This window comes from Pieris rapae, chromosome 19, assembly GCF_905147795.1.
Source record: "Pieris rapae chromosome 19, ilPieRapa1.1, whole genome shotgun sequence".
In the NCBI taxonomy this organism is placed as follows: Eukaryota; Metazoa; Arthropoda; class Insecta; order Lepidoptera; family Pieridae; genus Pieris; species Pieris rapae.
The window spans coordinates 4660409-4674570 of NC_059527.1; the positions used below are offsets into that span (position 1 = coordinate 4660409).

Sequence of the window (14162 nt, forward strand, 5' to 3'; positions counted from 1 at the left end):
GTTAGATCTTGTTTTGTCACTTCCACAATCAACATTAACACTGAACAATGATAAACACTAACAAATACCATTTACCAAAACAGTATTTCAACAAATGAAAACTAAATAAGCTTAAAAACGCGGTATATTAACGGTCGCATGCCGCAAACTTAAAATTAAATAAATTAGCATATTTCATGTGTTTAAGGTAGTTTTAATAGTGTTTCTACATGCACTGACCGCGTACAATGTATAGAAAAATTACTAGCAGCCCGTGGCTTTGTTTGTGTATAATATTGCATTGCTAACAAAAATGTAACGCAGTATGGCAACGTCGCATATAAAGTTGTTTTGTATTTTTACTAGACAGAAGTTCTTTAGTAAAAACGAATAAATGTTATTGTGACCTTAATGTTATGAATTGGCATATCAGGTTTATTCCATTAAATTAAACCAAATAAGAGTTAAACTAAAGAATTTATAAAGAAAACAAAATAACCTACGGTTCAAATTGTAAATCTACAATTGGAAAGTACCTACTCTTTCAATTCGATAAATATATTTATTTATCTCATTAAAAGAGAGAGACATTGATTTCGAAAGTGGTTGGTTTTAAAATTCGAACGCTAATAGTGGGTGGATTAGTAAGATTAAGAGAGACTTATTCAGTGATTTTTCCTAGGAAAGAGACTGCGCTATTCAAAAAGGACAAAGTAATTTTCTAAAAGATGGCATGGCGATGGCAATTAGACGTAATGTTTTCTGCAGCCAATAGATGGCATTGATGTAAATAATTTATTAAAATAAACAATATTCACGCCTTATGGCAAGTCAAAGCAAAAATTGTTTTGGTCGCATTCACTTATATATTAAAGGGGAATTTTTAATAATTAATTAAGTATATATTATATGACTGTAACGTACGTGTATTTACTAGCCATTAGCACACCGACAGAAAACCATTATTGTACCTATTTCAGATATTTATCTATGATGCAACATATATTTGGCTTGACTTGTATGCAAATATTTTACTACCCATATATGTATCAATTATGCCCGACCAAATTAAACCGTCATTGATCATAACAATATAACTTTGAATCATTTTACTTCTAACGTCACACCAAGTACTGGTCAAATTAGCTATCATGTAATTTCAAAACTGAGATAAGGAAGCAAACAAAATCGTGAAATTAATCACATAAATCCTAATAATCTTATCGTTGGCGTCGTGCTCAATCAATGCCAAAATAAAAAATCTTACTGATACGTCAGTCTGTTAGTGAAACTCGGTACCCTAAGTACTAAACATGTGAAAGAAATGAGTGAACCATTCGATTTACTATCACGAAATAACACGATTGAAACGTGTAAGGATGAAGAAGCAAATCTCATAGGATCTGAGAAAACGGTGAAAGGAAATCGTTCGTTCTTAGGGAATGACCCGTTTCGCTTAGGACCGAGATTTCATAGAATGAGTAAGAGATTTCGGAAAATGAGTTGTGTATCGAAGACTGAGGATGAAGACATGCCAATCGAGGTTCCGAGGCATAAAAGTATTGACATCGGGGTGGGCTTAGCACGGAGAATGTCATTATTTATTTTCACTAAACGGTCTGTTTGCCTACATCCTTACCATCCGTACACACCGAAGCAAACTACCAGGAAAATTTTTCTTCGGAACGATGAGAAACAAAAGAATTGATTGTTATATCATTTCAAATTGATAAATTAATTACGATATTGAAAATTATGTATATTTTGAACTTTTTGGATGTGAACAATTTGAGACTATGAAATCTTTGATCTATTAAATTGTATATGACAATTAATATGAAAGTATAGCATCGAAAAGTCGCGTTTAGAAAATGCATTGCTGAGCATTTTGGGTAAAGATTGTGTTTGTATTTTTTTTATGTATGCTTTAATCAAATAAAACCTTTTGAAAAACACGTTTTTTTCAATATTTAATAAAAATAATTCGTTAAAAATTACCAATTATAACAGCAATTAAATGTATAAAAAATAGTGCGTGGAGTCCCGCCGCGGGGAAGAAGTGAAACTTTGAATGTGGAAATGAGAATAGGTAGGGGCAGAAATCGGTTTTTAGTTTTTGTTTCTTTATGAATATAGCTTACAATTCACAATTGATCGCATTTTTATAAATGAAATAATGAATATTACGTATTTCAGCTAATTACACGACGGTCACACTGTTAACTTCGCTGCCTAGCAAGAACACCACTTGCCTGGGATCTACCGACTCACTCTCTTTCTACCTTTGTCTATCTTTCCGTTTCCCTCTTGCGTTAGAATATTGGACGCTACTCGTTGGCCTGTAACTTATAATACGCGCTGCGCGCATGCGTTCGAGTGCCACGTATTCACTCTCACTGTCTCTTTCTATTCCCTCTCTCCAAGGTGAATAAACAAATTATATCGACATAATATCATATTCATACAAATTTAGTTTTCGATTTTCTAAAAACACAACTGTCAAGGCATCTAAGCCCCAAGGAACGTTAAATGTTTAACGCAACCTTGTTGTAAGTCACATTAGAAGTTTCTTTTATAGTATAATAAAAGAGGTTGAGTTCCATAGTTTATTATTGTTCATTTACAAATACAGCAAAACAGAAATGAGGTAAAATATTACAACAATTGAGTATTGTATCGTTTATCTTTCCACTTAAATACTGTAATTATTAATGTACTTAATACTGTTATTCTTAAATAATAAGATTTTATGCTCAATTAGATTGGGCTTTTAAATATTTAGGTATTTTTATAAACAGATCATAGAAAAAAATTCGAGATTCAATAAATAATTACAATATTTTACCAATCGTGGTTACTGACGAAGTTTCGCTGTGTAAACAACAGAAGTTTATTTTGAAATTTGTAATACTTTCAGTAGCTAAACCAAAGAAATTACTCGATTTCATTCCAGCGATAATTTAGGTTCGTCAGCGCTCAAAAATGTTCAGCTGCTAGATTAGCAGTTTATTTGAGTACATATTAATTAAGTGGTGCCATAAAAGAGGTCATGCGTGAAAAAACTACGAAATCTAGCGCTTTTAGCTGACTTTATTTATCTATAGCCTTGATATGATAAAATCAGGTAAATTCTTTGGTTAAAAAAAATTAAAACTAAAAAACGATAGATTCTTGTTAGAGATAGAGACATTTAACTGTTACGTATTCTAGAACGCGAAAGAAATTCAAATTTATTTCCACCGTCACAATTTTTTTTTTGTTTTAAATGTTAATAAGTATAATTATTAAAAACGTTCTGCAATAAACATAACGATTTTAGCTTGGATTTCGGTGTAAAATAATACTAAAAATTGTCTCGTATTTTTTAAGTTATTGCGATACATAAAAAGTATTTTATGCACTCAATGCATACATTGATTATTATATGTATCAATCTAATGATTAGATTTTTAATGTTATTAGATTATAAGTTTTGAGATAACCTAAAAAAAATTGCTTTTAGTTACCAGTACCCGTCAGACCTGTAAACACGTCAGAAATACACAAATGTCAAACTTAATAAAACAAACAAAACATAACTAGATAATTGTAAATAATTGAAACCATTGTCAAATCCACTCCGCCCATGAGTTTAATTGCAATCAGAAGATATATATATAGCTATCTAAAAAACAAAAGAGAAACACTTGAAGCAAGAAACAAATAGTATTGAAAAATTAATATATTATACATGTTTCTCATTAATTATTTCCAGATCAAAAATATATCAAAATGTCTACTATGTACAATGTGCAGCGTGCTAATTATCTTGTTTTTTACAAAAGATAACTTTACTTTACTTTAATTCTACACTCATTTCTTACCAATGTTTTTACTTATTTTCCATTTCCTTAGTTCGTAACACTGCCGCTTCGATTGCATTGATTAATGTTGCCCTATAAAACAATATTATAGTATTAAATACGTGAATCTTTGAATCTTAACTCTTGAGTTTTGACCATCGCCCTTCAGTTGCCTGCCTTTCAATCTTCTATAGATTGTACTGCGGAGAATGCAATTGGAACTTGGCAATCTATCACAATTTGATACCGCCATCCCCTTTTAAATGACGCTCATCTAGAAGCACCCTAGAATTTTACCCATTCGTTGTCGAGATCTCCATGTGCCCCACTGTAAGCTTTGGTTACGGTTCGTCGTTTCTTATAAAAACAGCAAAGGAGGAGAACTCATTGTTCCTTTCTATCATCCCTAGACAGCGCAATACAGGGTCATTTAAGCGTCCAACCATAGGCCACATCTGCCTAAGCATCAGGTGGGATTGTGGCCGCAAATCTGTTCAGTTTTATATAAAACTGGTGTTACTTTTCATAGTTCTTGAATTAAATTATTTTAAATTTATTTATATAACCAGCTACTGTGATCTTGCTATAATTTTAAAATATGTTTTATGTATGTGTAAGATCTTAATAAAATTTATAACACACAATGATAAGAAACTGTTTCTAATTTTAGTGTTAATAAAATTATAAGTTACAATAATGTCCTAAATATGTAGTAACATTTAGGACAATGTCTTTTCAAAGTCATCCTGCTTGTTTTGAAACTGTAGGAGTATGATAGTTATATTAGTTTCTATTTATCACTTATAGAGAGAGAGATGCAGTTCGCTATTGCTATGATCATCTTATCATTAATGATATTGAGTAAGTGGCCAGGATATACATGAAAGAATAAAAATGTATTAAAACTCATCAGTAATACCAATTTTTTACCTAATGATATCCCATAATTGTTACAGTTGGAATGCATTATTTTTTAAGTCAGATCTATTAATTGTCTCTGCCTTATAAGACATAAGAATAGGTAATTCCCATACCATATGTTTTTCATTTTAATTAACGTTTTTTTATGGTTAACTTAATTTATGAACCTAATTTATCCTTTACATTATTAATTACAAAGTTAATTTGAATAATAATAAAAGAAAGTTATTGGTTTATTCATGGTGACACAGTTTAAATAAGACATTGAACTTAATTACGCACTTCATTACTACATTAAAATACTGTAATAGTACTCCAGAGCCATATTTAGGACTTAATAGAAGAAAAGTTAAACCAATATTTCATACTGGTTGGTAATTACTAATTAGGGTCTATATGCAATTTTTTTATGTAGCAGTAGCACGACTAGTGTATTATTTATATAAAATAATACATTATATTTATTGCTTTTCTTTATCTATGATAACCAATTGTGTGTGCCTACAAGCAAAGGCCTACCCCATTCTCCTTCCTTTTTCCCTTATTCTATATGAATCTTGTCCAGGTATTATCCTTTCATGCTTTGTCAATGATTCGGCCCACCTTCTAAATAGTGATACAAATTGGCTCCATTTATCTGCTCCTCTTATAATTGTCCAGCCCATTTCCATTTCAGTTGTTTTGTTTTATTCATTTGCTATATTTGTTTTAAAGAAAGTATTGTTTGAAGATATGTGTTTTTTAAAGAGTACTGAGAGTTTTTAAGCCGGCTTTTTCTCTTGGCCTACACCCTCTGTCTACTTTGCGGATGAGTAAGGATGCCTACAGGTTCAAATTTAATGATGTGGAATTAGTGATACCTGTCTATCTTGTTTCATAATAAACAATTTTTTTTATCTCTTAAATTATTCTTACTTTATCTAGAGAAGAATGAATAACTAGTGCATATTTACATACCGAAATTTGCCCTGTTCCAATGCAGTGACACCACAGATGGTTGATCCACCAGGTGAACAGACTTCATCCTTCAAGAGCCCAGGATGTTTTGTATTCCCTAGTACCATTTTACCACTACCCATGACCATTTGGGCAGCAAGTCTCATTGCTAATGCCCTGGGTGCACCTTGTTTCACTGTACCATCAGCTAAGGCTTCAATTGCAATATACATCTAGAAATGAATGATTTTATTTTGAATATGTATTTATTTTGAAATGTATTAGTAATTTTTTGTCAAATTCCACAAATTAATTTCGTTAGAATAAATTAAAACAACCTCTATATTATGAAGCCCTATGGTAGATCAAAAAAAATAATCTGGCAAATTTTAAATAGGTACATTAGTTTAAGCTTAAAATAAAATTATCTCTATGCACTGTCCATAACAAGACATTTGTGAAAAAATATATTTGACTTTAGAATATTTATATATAACTAGAGCACAATATAAAAATTCTTTAAAAATATATTATCACATAATTATTCTCTTGCTTTACATTATCCTATCTAAATATGATGAAGGTAAATGACCTTGGAACAGTAAGAAATTAACCATAATTGAGTTACAACTTGCCACTTATGAAATGTATATAAATTAGTTCTAACAATAATTTTACTTGAGTTTAAATAACATTTTTAAATTAAAGAAAACAATTATTAGCTATTTTATAGTAAACAATTTCTAGCAATGAATTTTTCATCAAAAATCTATAAGCATCTTAATTGATTAAATTGGCACATGTGTCATATTTGTGCATTCTTGCCAAGTAGTAGTAAGCAATATAAATAACACTGTGTTACATAATCAGTAAGAGTACTCACAAAAGCAGGGCCACATCCGATAAGAGAGCCTAAAGATCCCATTAGATGTTCATCTACTCTTTCACAAACACCGCATCCTGAGAGAAGCATTTCAACCTTTCTGCACTGGTCTTCAGTGACTGTATTATCTGGCGTGTATAAGCAGGCACCAGCACCAACTGCCATAGGAGTGTTTGGCAATGTTCTGACCACTTGTTTTTCACCAGGTAGAATACTCAGAGCCTGCAATATATTTCATTAATTATAATTCTATAATAACAATACTTAATAAAATGAAAAGATTTAAATATCACTATGTTAGTTAGTTTTTACAATAAAATGTTAACAGGTCAAACCTTGTGTATTTGTTCTATATTAGTGCCAGCTAATATTGAAACAAATAATACTTTCTTAGCAGGCATATTCAGAGGTAATGTATTGTAACAGTCACTTATAGCTTTGGATAAAAATTGTGGTTTGACTCCAAGAAATATCATGTCACAGGTACTGTAAATGTCTCCATTCTTATTTGTTATGCTTGCACCCAGTTCTTTCCAGTGCAATAGATTTTCCAAATGAGGTCCTGACACCCAAATCTTCGATGCAGGATGGTCACCTGTAGGAAAAATACATAAGATACTATAAATGTGTATTACAACATAATGTAATATATTTATATATCATTTTTAGACAAGTAATCTGCTTGGAAGACAACCAAGGCTTTCTGGACTATTGTTCTCAACATTCTGATTTCTTACCATTTTTTAATATCCCTTGAAAAATTGCTGTAGACATATTGCCTCCTCCGATAAAGCCCAAATTGTAAGACATTTTAAGACTCTAATGTAGACGATGTTTGTGAAGTAGGATTTTCAGATATTTTTTTAAGCGTGTGAAATTTAATTATTATGACTTCTAATGTTATAGAAAAACCACTTTAGACAAAGTTTTGCAATCATAAGTTAAATAAAAATTACGAAAAATTAACTTGATGTGATGTATTATAATATAAATGATCTGGCTGGTAATAATAAGAATTCGGAAATATATTTGGTGGAGGCAAAATGTCAAATGTGAGTAACTACCTACTTTTGTAATATTTTTGTTTAATTAAAAGTCGCGCGCGACTTTGCTACTATATACATCAGTATTCTGTCTTAACAAATATCATGGCACGACAACGTGCCAAGTGCCAACTCTCCAGAAGTAATAGTGTTCTGTGCATCTCTCAGGTTTCAACTTTCAAAATCTCTTAAAGCCTTGCAAAATCTTTAGAATAACAGCCCTGTACTTCTGGGCTAGATGCGAATCTATTCTTTAATTGTTCACCTAAATTTGAAGTTAGACCCCTAAAGTTCAACACCTGCTTAAACCGTATCTACGGAATAAACAAGTATCTATACATTATATATATTACCTATGAGAAAGTTTCGTCTTGACGTCGACTTTTGGGACACCCTGTATATTATAGTCAATATTTATTATATTTTAATTTAAGAGTAATTTGTTATCGAATTCAGTTAACCTGAAGAACAATAATTGAATATAATTTAAAGTAATACCTATAAATTACACACCACTTTTACAATTTATACAATGCTGTATACAGTAAATGTTTCAATACCAAATGAAAATAGATTATTTGCAGTTCGAGTAGGAATGTAACGAACCCACAAAATCTTTCTGAGGATTGGATTGTGATTAGTCCAAATTAAAGTGACATTTGGTTCAATTCTTAAAATTGCGTATCGCAAACACACACATATAAATATCGAATAGTATTACATACTTCGAATATGTAATTTTCGGCAACTTCATGCTATAAGTATCTGAAATAAATGTTGGCCGTATAGATTAGGCCTATACTGGGCTATACTTTAGAATAGTAATGAATTAACTACTGTAGTAATAAATAAAGTAGTATTAATCATATTAGACAATATTAAATGTCTACGAATTAGTTATATCCTTGTTTAAGTTGAATGAAGCCGGCCGTGTTGCTGATTACGTTCTAACTATAAGTTATTTTCTATATCTTCCACTTGACCATTACATTTCAACTAAGGAATTCAACAGATATAAAACATTATGAAACCTATACTTTATTTTAATGTAAATGGATTTAAATAATATATTATAACAACAAGTTTAAAATATATTAAAGGTGTTGATTGTAATAATATAGATAAATAAGAAAAGATACTCAACAACACACACCAAGTTGTTGCTTCTTTTTTCCCTCATCTTAAGTTTGATTTTCCTTGCACAAATCTTAAATTTTACAAAGATTTACGTGCATATCACAAAAATTCGTGCCGAATACTAGATGCATATTAATACTCTTTATAATGTCTGTGGTGCACATACCAAAAACTTTGTATAATAGCTGTGAAGTGTGAGACAGTGGCAACCGGCAGGTGGCAACACTGAATTAGTTTGTGGCTTCATTTTTGAGGGAGAGGTGTTAAGATATTCCCCTTGTCGTTTTTATATTGTTCTAACATAAAGTACAAAATGCTGGTGTAGTTCTATCAACTAAAAGTGCTCGAATATGTGTCGTGATAGTGAATTATACGAGAACAGTTTCATTAAAGTGTAGTTTCCATCATGTTTCGATGTATACCTTTGTTCAAATGTAATCGTCAAGTGGAATGTGTAGACAAGCGGCACTGCTCGTTGCCAACAGTACCTGAAGACATTTTACGTTACTCCAGGAGTTTAGAGGAACTGTTTTTGGATGCTAATCATATACGAGATTTGCCTAAGGTAATTACAAACACTTAAAAAAAACAGTTACTGACTTTTCATTCTCTGTGGGCGTTTACCATATTATCAGTAACGTAAATACTGTGACATTAATTTCGTCACGAATTCTTTAGTCAACTTAATATAGAAGCTTTAGTAGTGTAAGAAAATATGTCATATTATTTATAATTATATATTATGTGTTGTTGTGGCTTTATGCCTAGCTTTAGCTAAATATACTTTAACTGATACTGGCTAATAAAGCAGGCAAAACTATACATATCATAAGACAAATTTTATTATACCATGTGAGGCAAACAGCAATGCAAAAGGACAGCAGCTCTCTGTGTGTTTTCACTGATTATCTCACTTATTCTGCTTGTTGAATGTTGTTATGTTGCAATTTGTGCCTGCTTTTTTGGAAACCACAAAAAATGGTGTTGTGCCATGAGCTGTATCCAGGTTTTTGACCTATATTTGAAGTTTTACAAAAGTTAATTTAGAATGGAAAATAAATAAGAAAAAATATGATGAAAATATTTTAGAGGCGAGGTACTTAGTCTAATTATGAGATTGAATAATGTTGAAAAAAGGATATATTTTTCTATGTATGCACTATTTCAGTCACTCTCTGTCTCGTTTCAAATGTGTCTTGGCCTCTATAACTAGAAACTTCTCCCACTACCTGTCCTGTACTTACAATTCCTGCCAGTTGTTGGCTTATATTATTTTATGTTGTATGCACTATCTAGTCTACAATATTATACAATACATGATACCTGTCAGAAAAAATATGATGTACTGTCAATAAAAATATATAACTTCTGGTTATGTTCTCTTATCTAAATATGGTTGCCTGGAAGAGATTGATTGTTAGCGATAAGGCCACCCGTTGCATTCTATCTTGAGTACTGTTATAACCATTGTATGATTTACATAGTTTTGGTAGCCAATGGTAAGCATTAGGCTTGTATCTTGTTGTTTTATTCAAATTATTTAAAAGATATGAAAAATCAAGGCTATAGGAAATAGTGGAAGAAACTGTTTTTTGTTTTATTATGCAAAATAAAATAATTAAAAGTACTCCTTCTACTTATAATTCATATTTTTGCCTCAATGCTCGAGCAGATCATAATTGTATTTCTTTTACTTGCAGAACTTCTTCAGATTACATCGACTGAGGCGATTGGGTCTTAGTGATAATGAAATACACAAATTGCCATCAGATATTCAGAACTTTGAAAATTTAGTTGAACTAGATGTATCTCGAAATGGTGAGTTTTACCTATATTAAAATATTTTTGTAAATTGTCATCAACAATATATAATTCTGTGTAACAAAGTATATTTTTTCCCTGACAAATTAAAATTAATTACCATTAAATCTCTATATATGAGTAATTATTTAACATATTATTGTTCTTATATGACCTCTACACTAACAGTAATAGTATTCTGAACGGATGTCCAAATATTCGTGTAAATACTGTTATAGATAAGGTTCCAAACAGAGACAGTTAATTTGTATGCAGAGCAATGATTATTATCCACCCGCATAACTACGCGTACGTGCAAACTATACACTAGCGAAATTTATACGTATATTTTTGTTTCAATTACGTCTGATACTGAGTAGTTGGTTTGGCCAAAGTTATGAACATATTTCGGTTTGGATTTCGTTATGAAGTCATGTCAAATCCTAAATAATAATTCTATTTTAAGGCTTCAGCTATCTTTGTTTTATGGGACTGAATCCATTAAAGATATGTAATCAGTATTATAAAAAGCTACGGTGATTGTGCGTTATGTAATTTAAATATAAGATAATAAGTTAATTTTAAAATTGCATTTTTATTCACTATAACGTTACGTTTCTAACGTCAAATATAGGCACTTCAGGCACAAGCGTACTCATAGTGTAGCTAGCTAATTTGCATTACGGCCAGGCGTGGCTGATTATGCCTAAAGCCCTCTTTGTATTCAACATATGTAATTTATAGTGCCATGTACACTTGTAGCACCGATAATTAAACCAATGTTAAACAATAGAGCCTTTAAAAACTGTTAAATTAATGCCCCTAATTAGTAGATTCTGTATGAGGTTCAAGTTTGTTCATTTTTTGAAAGAAAGCAATTCCCTGTACATAAAGCATATTAGCTGCGCTCGCGAACTTCGTTACTCCTTAATGCCTAAATCCTTCACTATCAAATAAAAAATAGGGATTAATTGTAAAGGGTTGAAAATTCAGTATTTACTAATGTTGTATCATAAAAAAAAAATTTTTTTAATCTAAAATTGAAAAAAAAATAGGGGTGTATTACCCTTAACATTTCGGGGATGAAAAATAGATGTTGTCCGATTCTCAGACCGACCCAATATGCATACAAAATTTCATGAGAATCGGGAAAGCCGTTTCACACAATATTTAAAACCATGGTTCTGTTTTGCTTTTAGAGTTGAAAATACATGATCATTCCATGATAAATCAAGCATGATCACTACACGAAATTGTAATGTATTACTTATTAACACATTTGTTTATGATGATAATTGCGTATCATTTATGTCTTCGAATTCTATATTTATTTTGCTAATTGTTTTTAGCTCCGATCTTAAATCTAATGTAATCAAATTGCAAGCAAACTTTTCAACAATAAACATTGATTTTTCGCGTACGCATTCTCCTGTTAACTAATTAAGTTAATTTTCCTCCCTCGTGTCTTAATTATTTGTTTTTATACGAATGAAACGTTAAAATGCGTAAGATTTATTTTCGAAACTTAAAGTGATTATAGGCAAATAAAAAATAATTAGAGAACAGAAGATATTACGCTGATTGTATACGCCGATTCGCGTGGGAATAGAAAGTGTAAATTGTAAATCTAGGCGAAACGATGGCGGTAAGCAAAATTTTAATTAAGTCTATAGTCTATACTGTGTAGAGTTTATATATTACATATACTATTAATAATAGTATATCCTAATCAAACAATCACTTTTCTTTTTATAAAGTATGAAAAATGTGATGAAAAAGTGATTAGGAATTAATCAATACATTTAATAAGAAAAATGTATTTATAGAATAGAGAAATAGAATAATATAACAGAATGAATGCTACTTATTCAGTTTACGGTAGTGGGTTGATCAATTGAAAAAAAAAATCAGGTACTTTATTCGAATTAGGTGAAAGGCTGTCTTCAAATGAGTAATTATTAAGTTAAATCTATTAATAACTAGCTCCCCTGGTGTCGTCGTAATGTGATTTATTTAGCCAAATTTTTTTTTCAATGTTTGCTCTCCATAAAACCTCAAAGTTCAAGGAATAAATAACTATAACTTAAAAAATACTCGAATTGGTTGAGCTTCGAGTTTTGAGCTTAGCAACATATTTTGGGATTTATTTTTATTTAAATAGGAGATAAGATTTTATTGTACTTACATTATGTTTCTTATCTTTTTTGTAAGTGTTATTTTCTTTTTAAGATTACCGTATAGAATGATACGTTGTGTACATTAATAAATAAAATGCATTTTTTTTGATAATGTAATGTTGCACGTAAGTAAATATTATTAAACGGATTGTAATATATTTTTATTAGAGTACACAAAAATTGGTTATCGTAGTTAATTTGTGAGATAAACCTTCGTATAATCTTTTGTTTTAGTACACGGTTTCTAGGTAACATTTTTTGAAATGGTTACCCTTTTGTAAAGTTTTAGACCAATGTTTGGTTTACTAACTCTGTGGTTATCTCAGACAGAACTGAATTTTACCGAATACCAACATGAATCTTGAGTGCGAATGTAAATGACAGCTTCTTAAAGCCTCCATGAAATTTGTATTTGAATGTATGTATCCTTGCGGCAAGAATACTTATGTTCGGCACTTACGTTTTATTTTTCCCGTTTATTTGTTTACTATGTTTTGTTTAAAAGTTTGTATTATTCTCTACAACAGTTGATGCCATAGGATTTGATGTTATTTGTTTTTCAAATTTATAACAATAAAAATATACGTGTACATATCGGAACAATAACTAAGGTTGTCACTTTACAATAAAAATAAATAAATTGAAGGAAAAAGCTAACTGACTAAACTGAGCAAAAAATACTATACTGGTACCCAAAGTACCTACAGCTAATAGAAAAAAGGAAGACAACTTAGAAGGAGGATAGACCAAATTAAGGAAACAGCAGAGAGGAATGGTGGGATTTGGAGAAACCCTTTGCCAAAAAGGCTGCACAAATACTCAGTACTAATCTAATTAAAGGCTAATTATTATTATATCGTAACAATTTACAAGTTATGAAATGTTTAAATTTTTAGTTTTTTTAAAACAGAATTTTATGTTCAATTAGTTTTGATTGAGCTCGGTTGTTTCTTAATTCTCATAAAATTCACTTTCAATTTTTATTTGTGCCCTGAAAATGGTTTTTACATTATAAAACGATTATCCTTCCTAAGTAGCTTAATAAAGTTATTTGTATATTTGGCAATTGTTATTCGATACGTACATATATTTTGAATCGTTTACTTTATTACATGATAGGATTACAGATTCTCAATGAAATGAGCTGATTGAATTTATATCGCTCGGAATTATTGGCTTATCAGCTCCCGAGTTTATTGATGTTAAATACATAAGTTATGTTACCAAAAATTATCGTAACCCATACAGAGTATGCGTTTTTATTAGAAATATGTTATCAATATAGCTTGTAGAATTCTCACAAGAAATAAAAATATACTATTTATTTATGGTACACCGGCTTAAGAATGTAATTAAAAAAAATAACTGCCCTAGGCTCTAACAAATAATAGACCTTTTGACAGTTCACTCAACGGATAAGAGAGGGCCGTTAACCTATGTAATT

General features: G+C 30.6%; 2 protein-coding genes across 14 annotated transcripts in view; one reads left to right on the forward strand and one right to left on the reverse strand.

The window, feature by feature from the left end:
* Window positions 1-1770: 1770 nt before the first annotated feature.
* On the reverse strand, window positions 1771-7654 carry LOC111001642 (pyrroline-5-carboxylate reductase). 2 transcript variants are annotated; one of them, XM_022271590.2, is made up of 6 exons: window positions 7299-7654; window positions 6897-7156; window positions 6562-6783; window positions 5700-5911; window positions 3843-3914; window positions 1771-3500 (listed from the first exon to the last, which is right to left on the reverse strand). In XM_022271590.2, the coding sequence occupies exons 1-5, from the start codon at window positions 7369-7371 to the stop codon at window positions 3851-3853; spliced, it is 831 nt and encodes a 276-aa protein (XP_022127282.2). In that variant the 5' UTR covers window positions 7372-7654; the 3' UTR covers window positions 1771-3500; window positions 3843-3850. The 2 variants fall into 2 exon arrangements, with proteins under 2 accessions (XP_022127282.2, XP_022127281.2); XM_022271589.2 differs by having other exon boundaries at window positions 1771-3914; window positions 7299-7651.
* Window positions 7655-8960: 1306 nt separating this feature from the next.
* LOC111001652 (protein lap4) overlaps window positions 8961-14162 on the forward strand; it is a 75667-nt gene continuing 70465 nt past the window's right edge. For 10 of the 12 annotated variants that reach the window (XM_022271625.2, XM_022271629.2, XM_022271632.2 and 7 more), the window contains exons 1-2: window positions 8961-9306; window positions 10442-10559. In XM_022271625.2, the coding sequence (XP_022127317.2) occupies window positions 9148-9306; window positions 10442-10559 (277 nt within the window). In that variant the 5' untranslated portion in view covers window positions 8961-9147. The remainder of the gene's footprint in view (window positions 9307-10441; window positions 10560-14162) is intronic. The other 2 variants (XM_022271635.2, XM_022271636.2) reach the window with 1 other exon arrangement.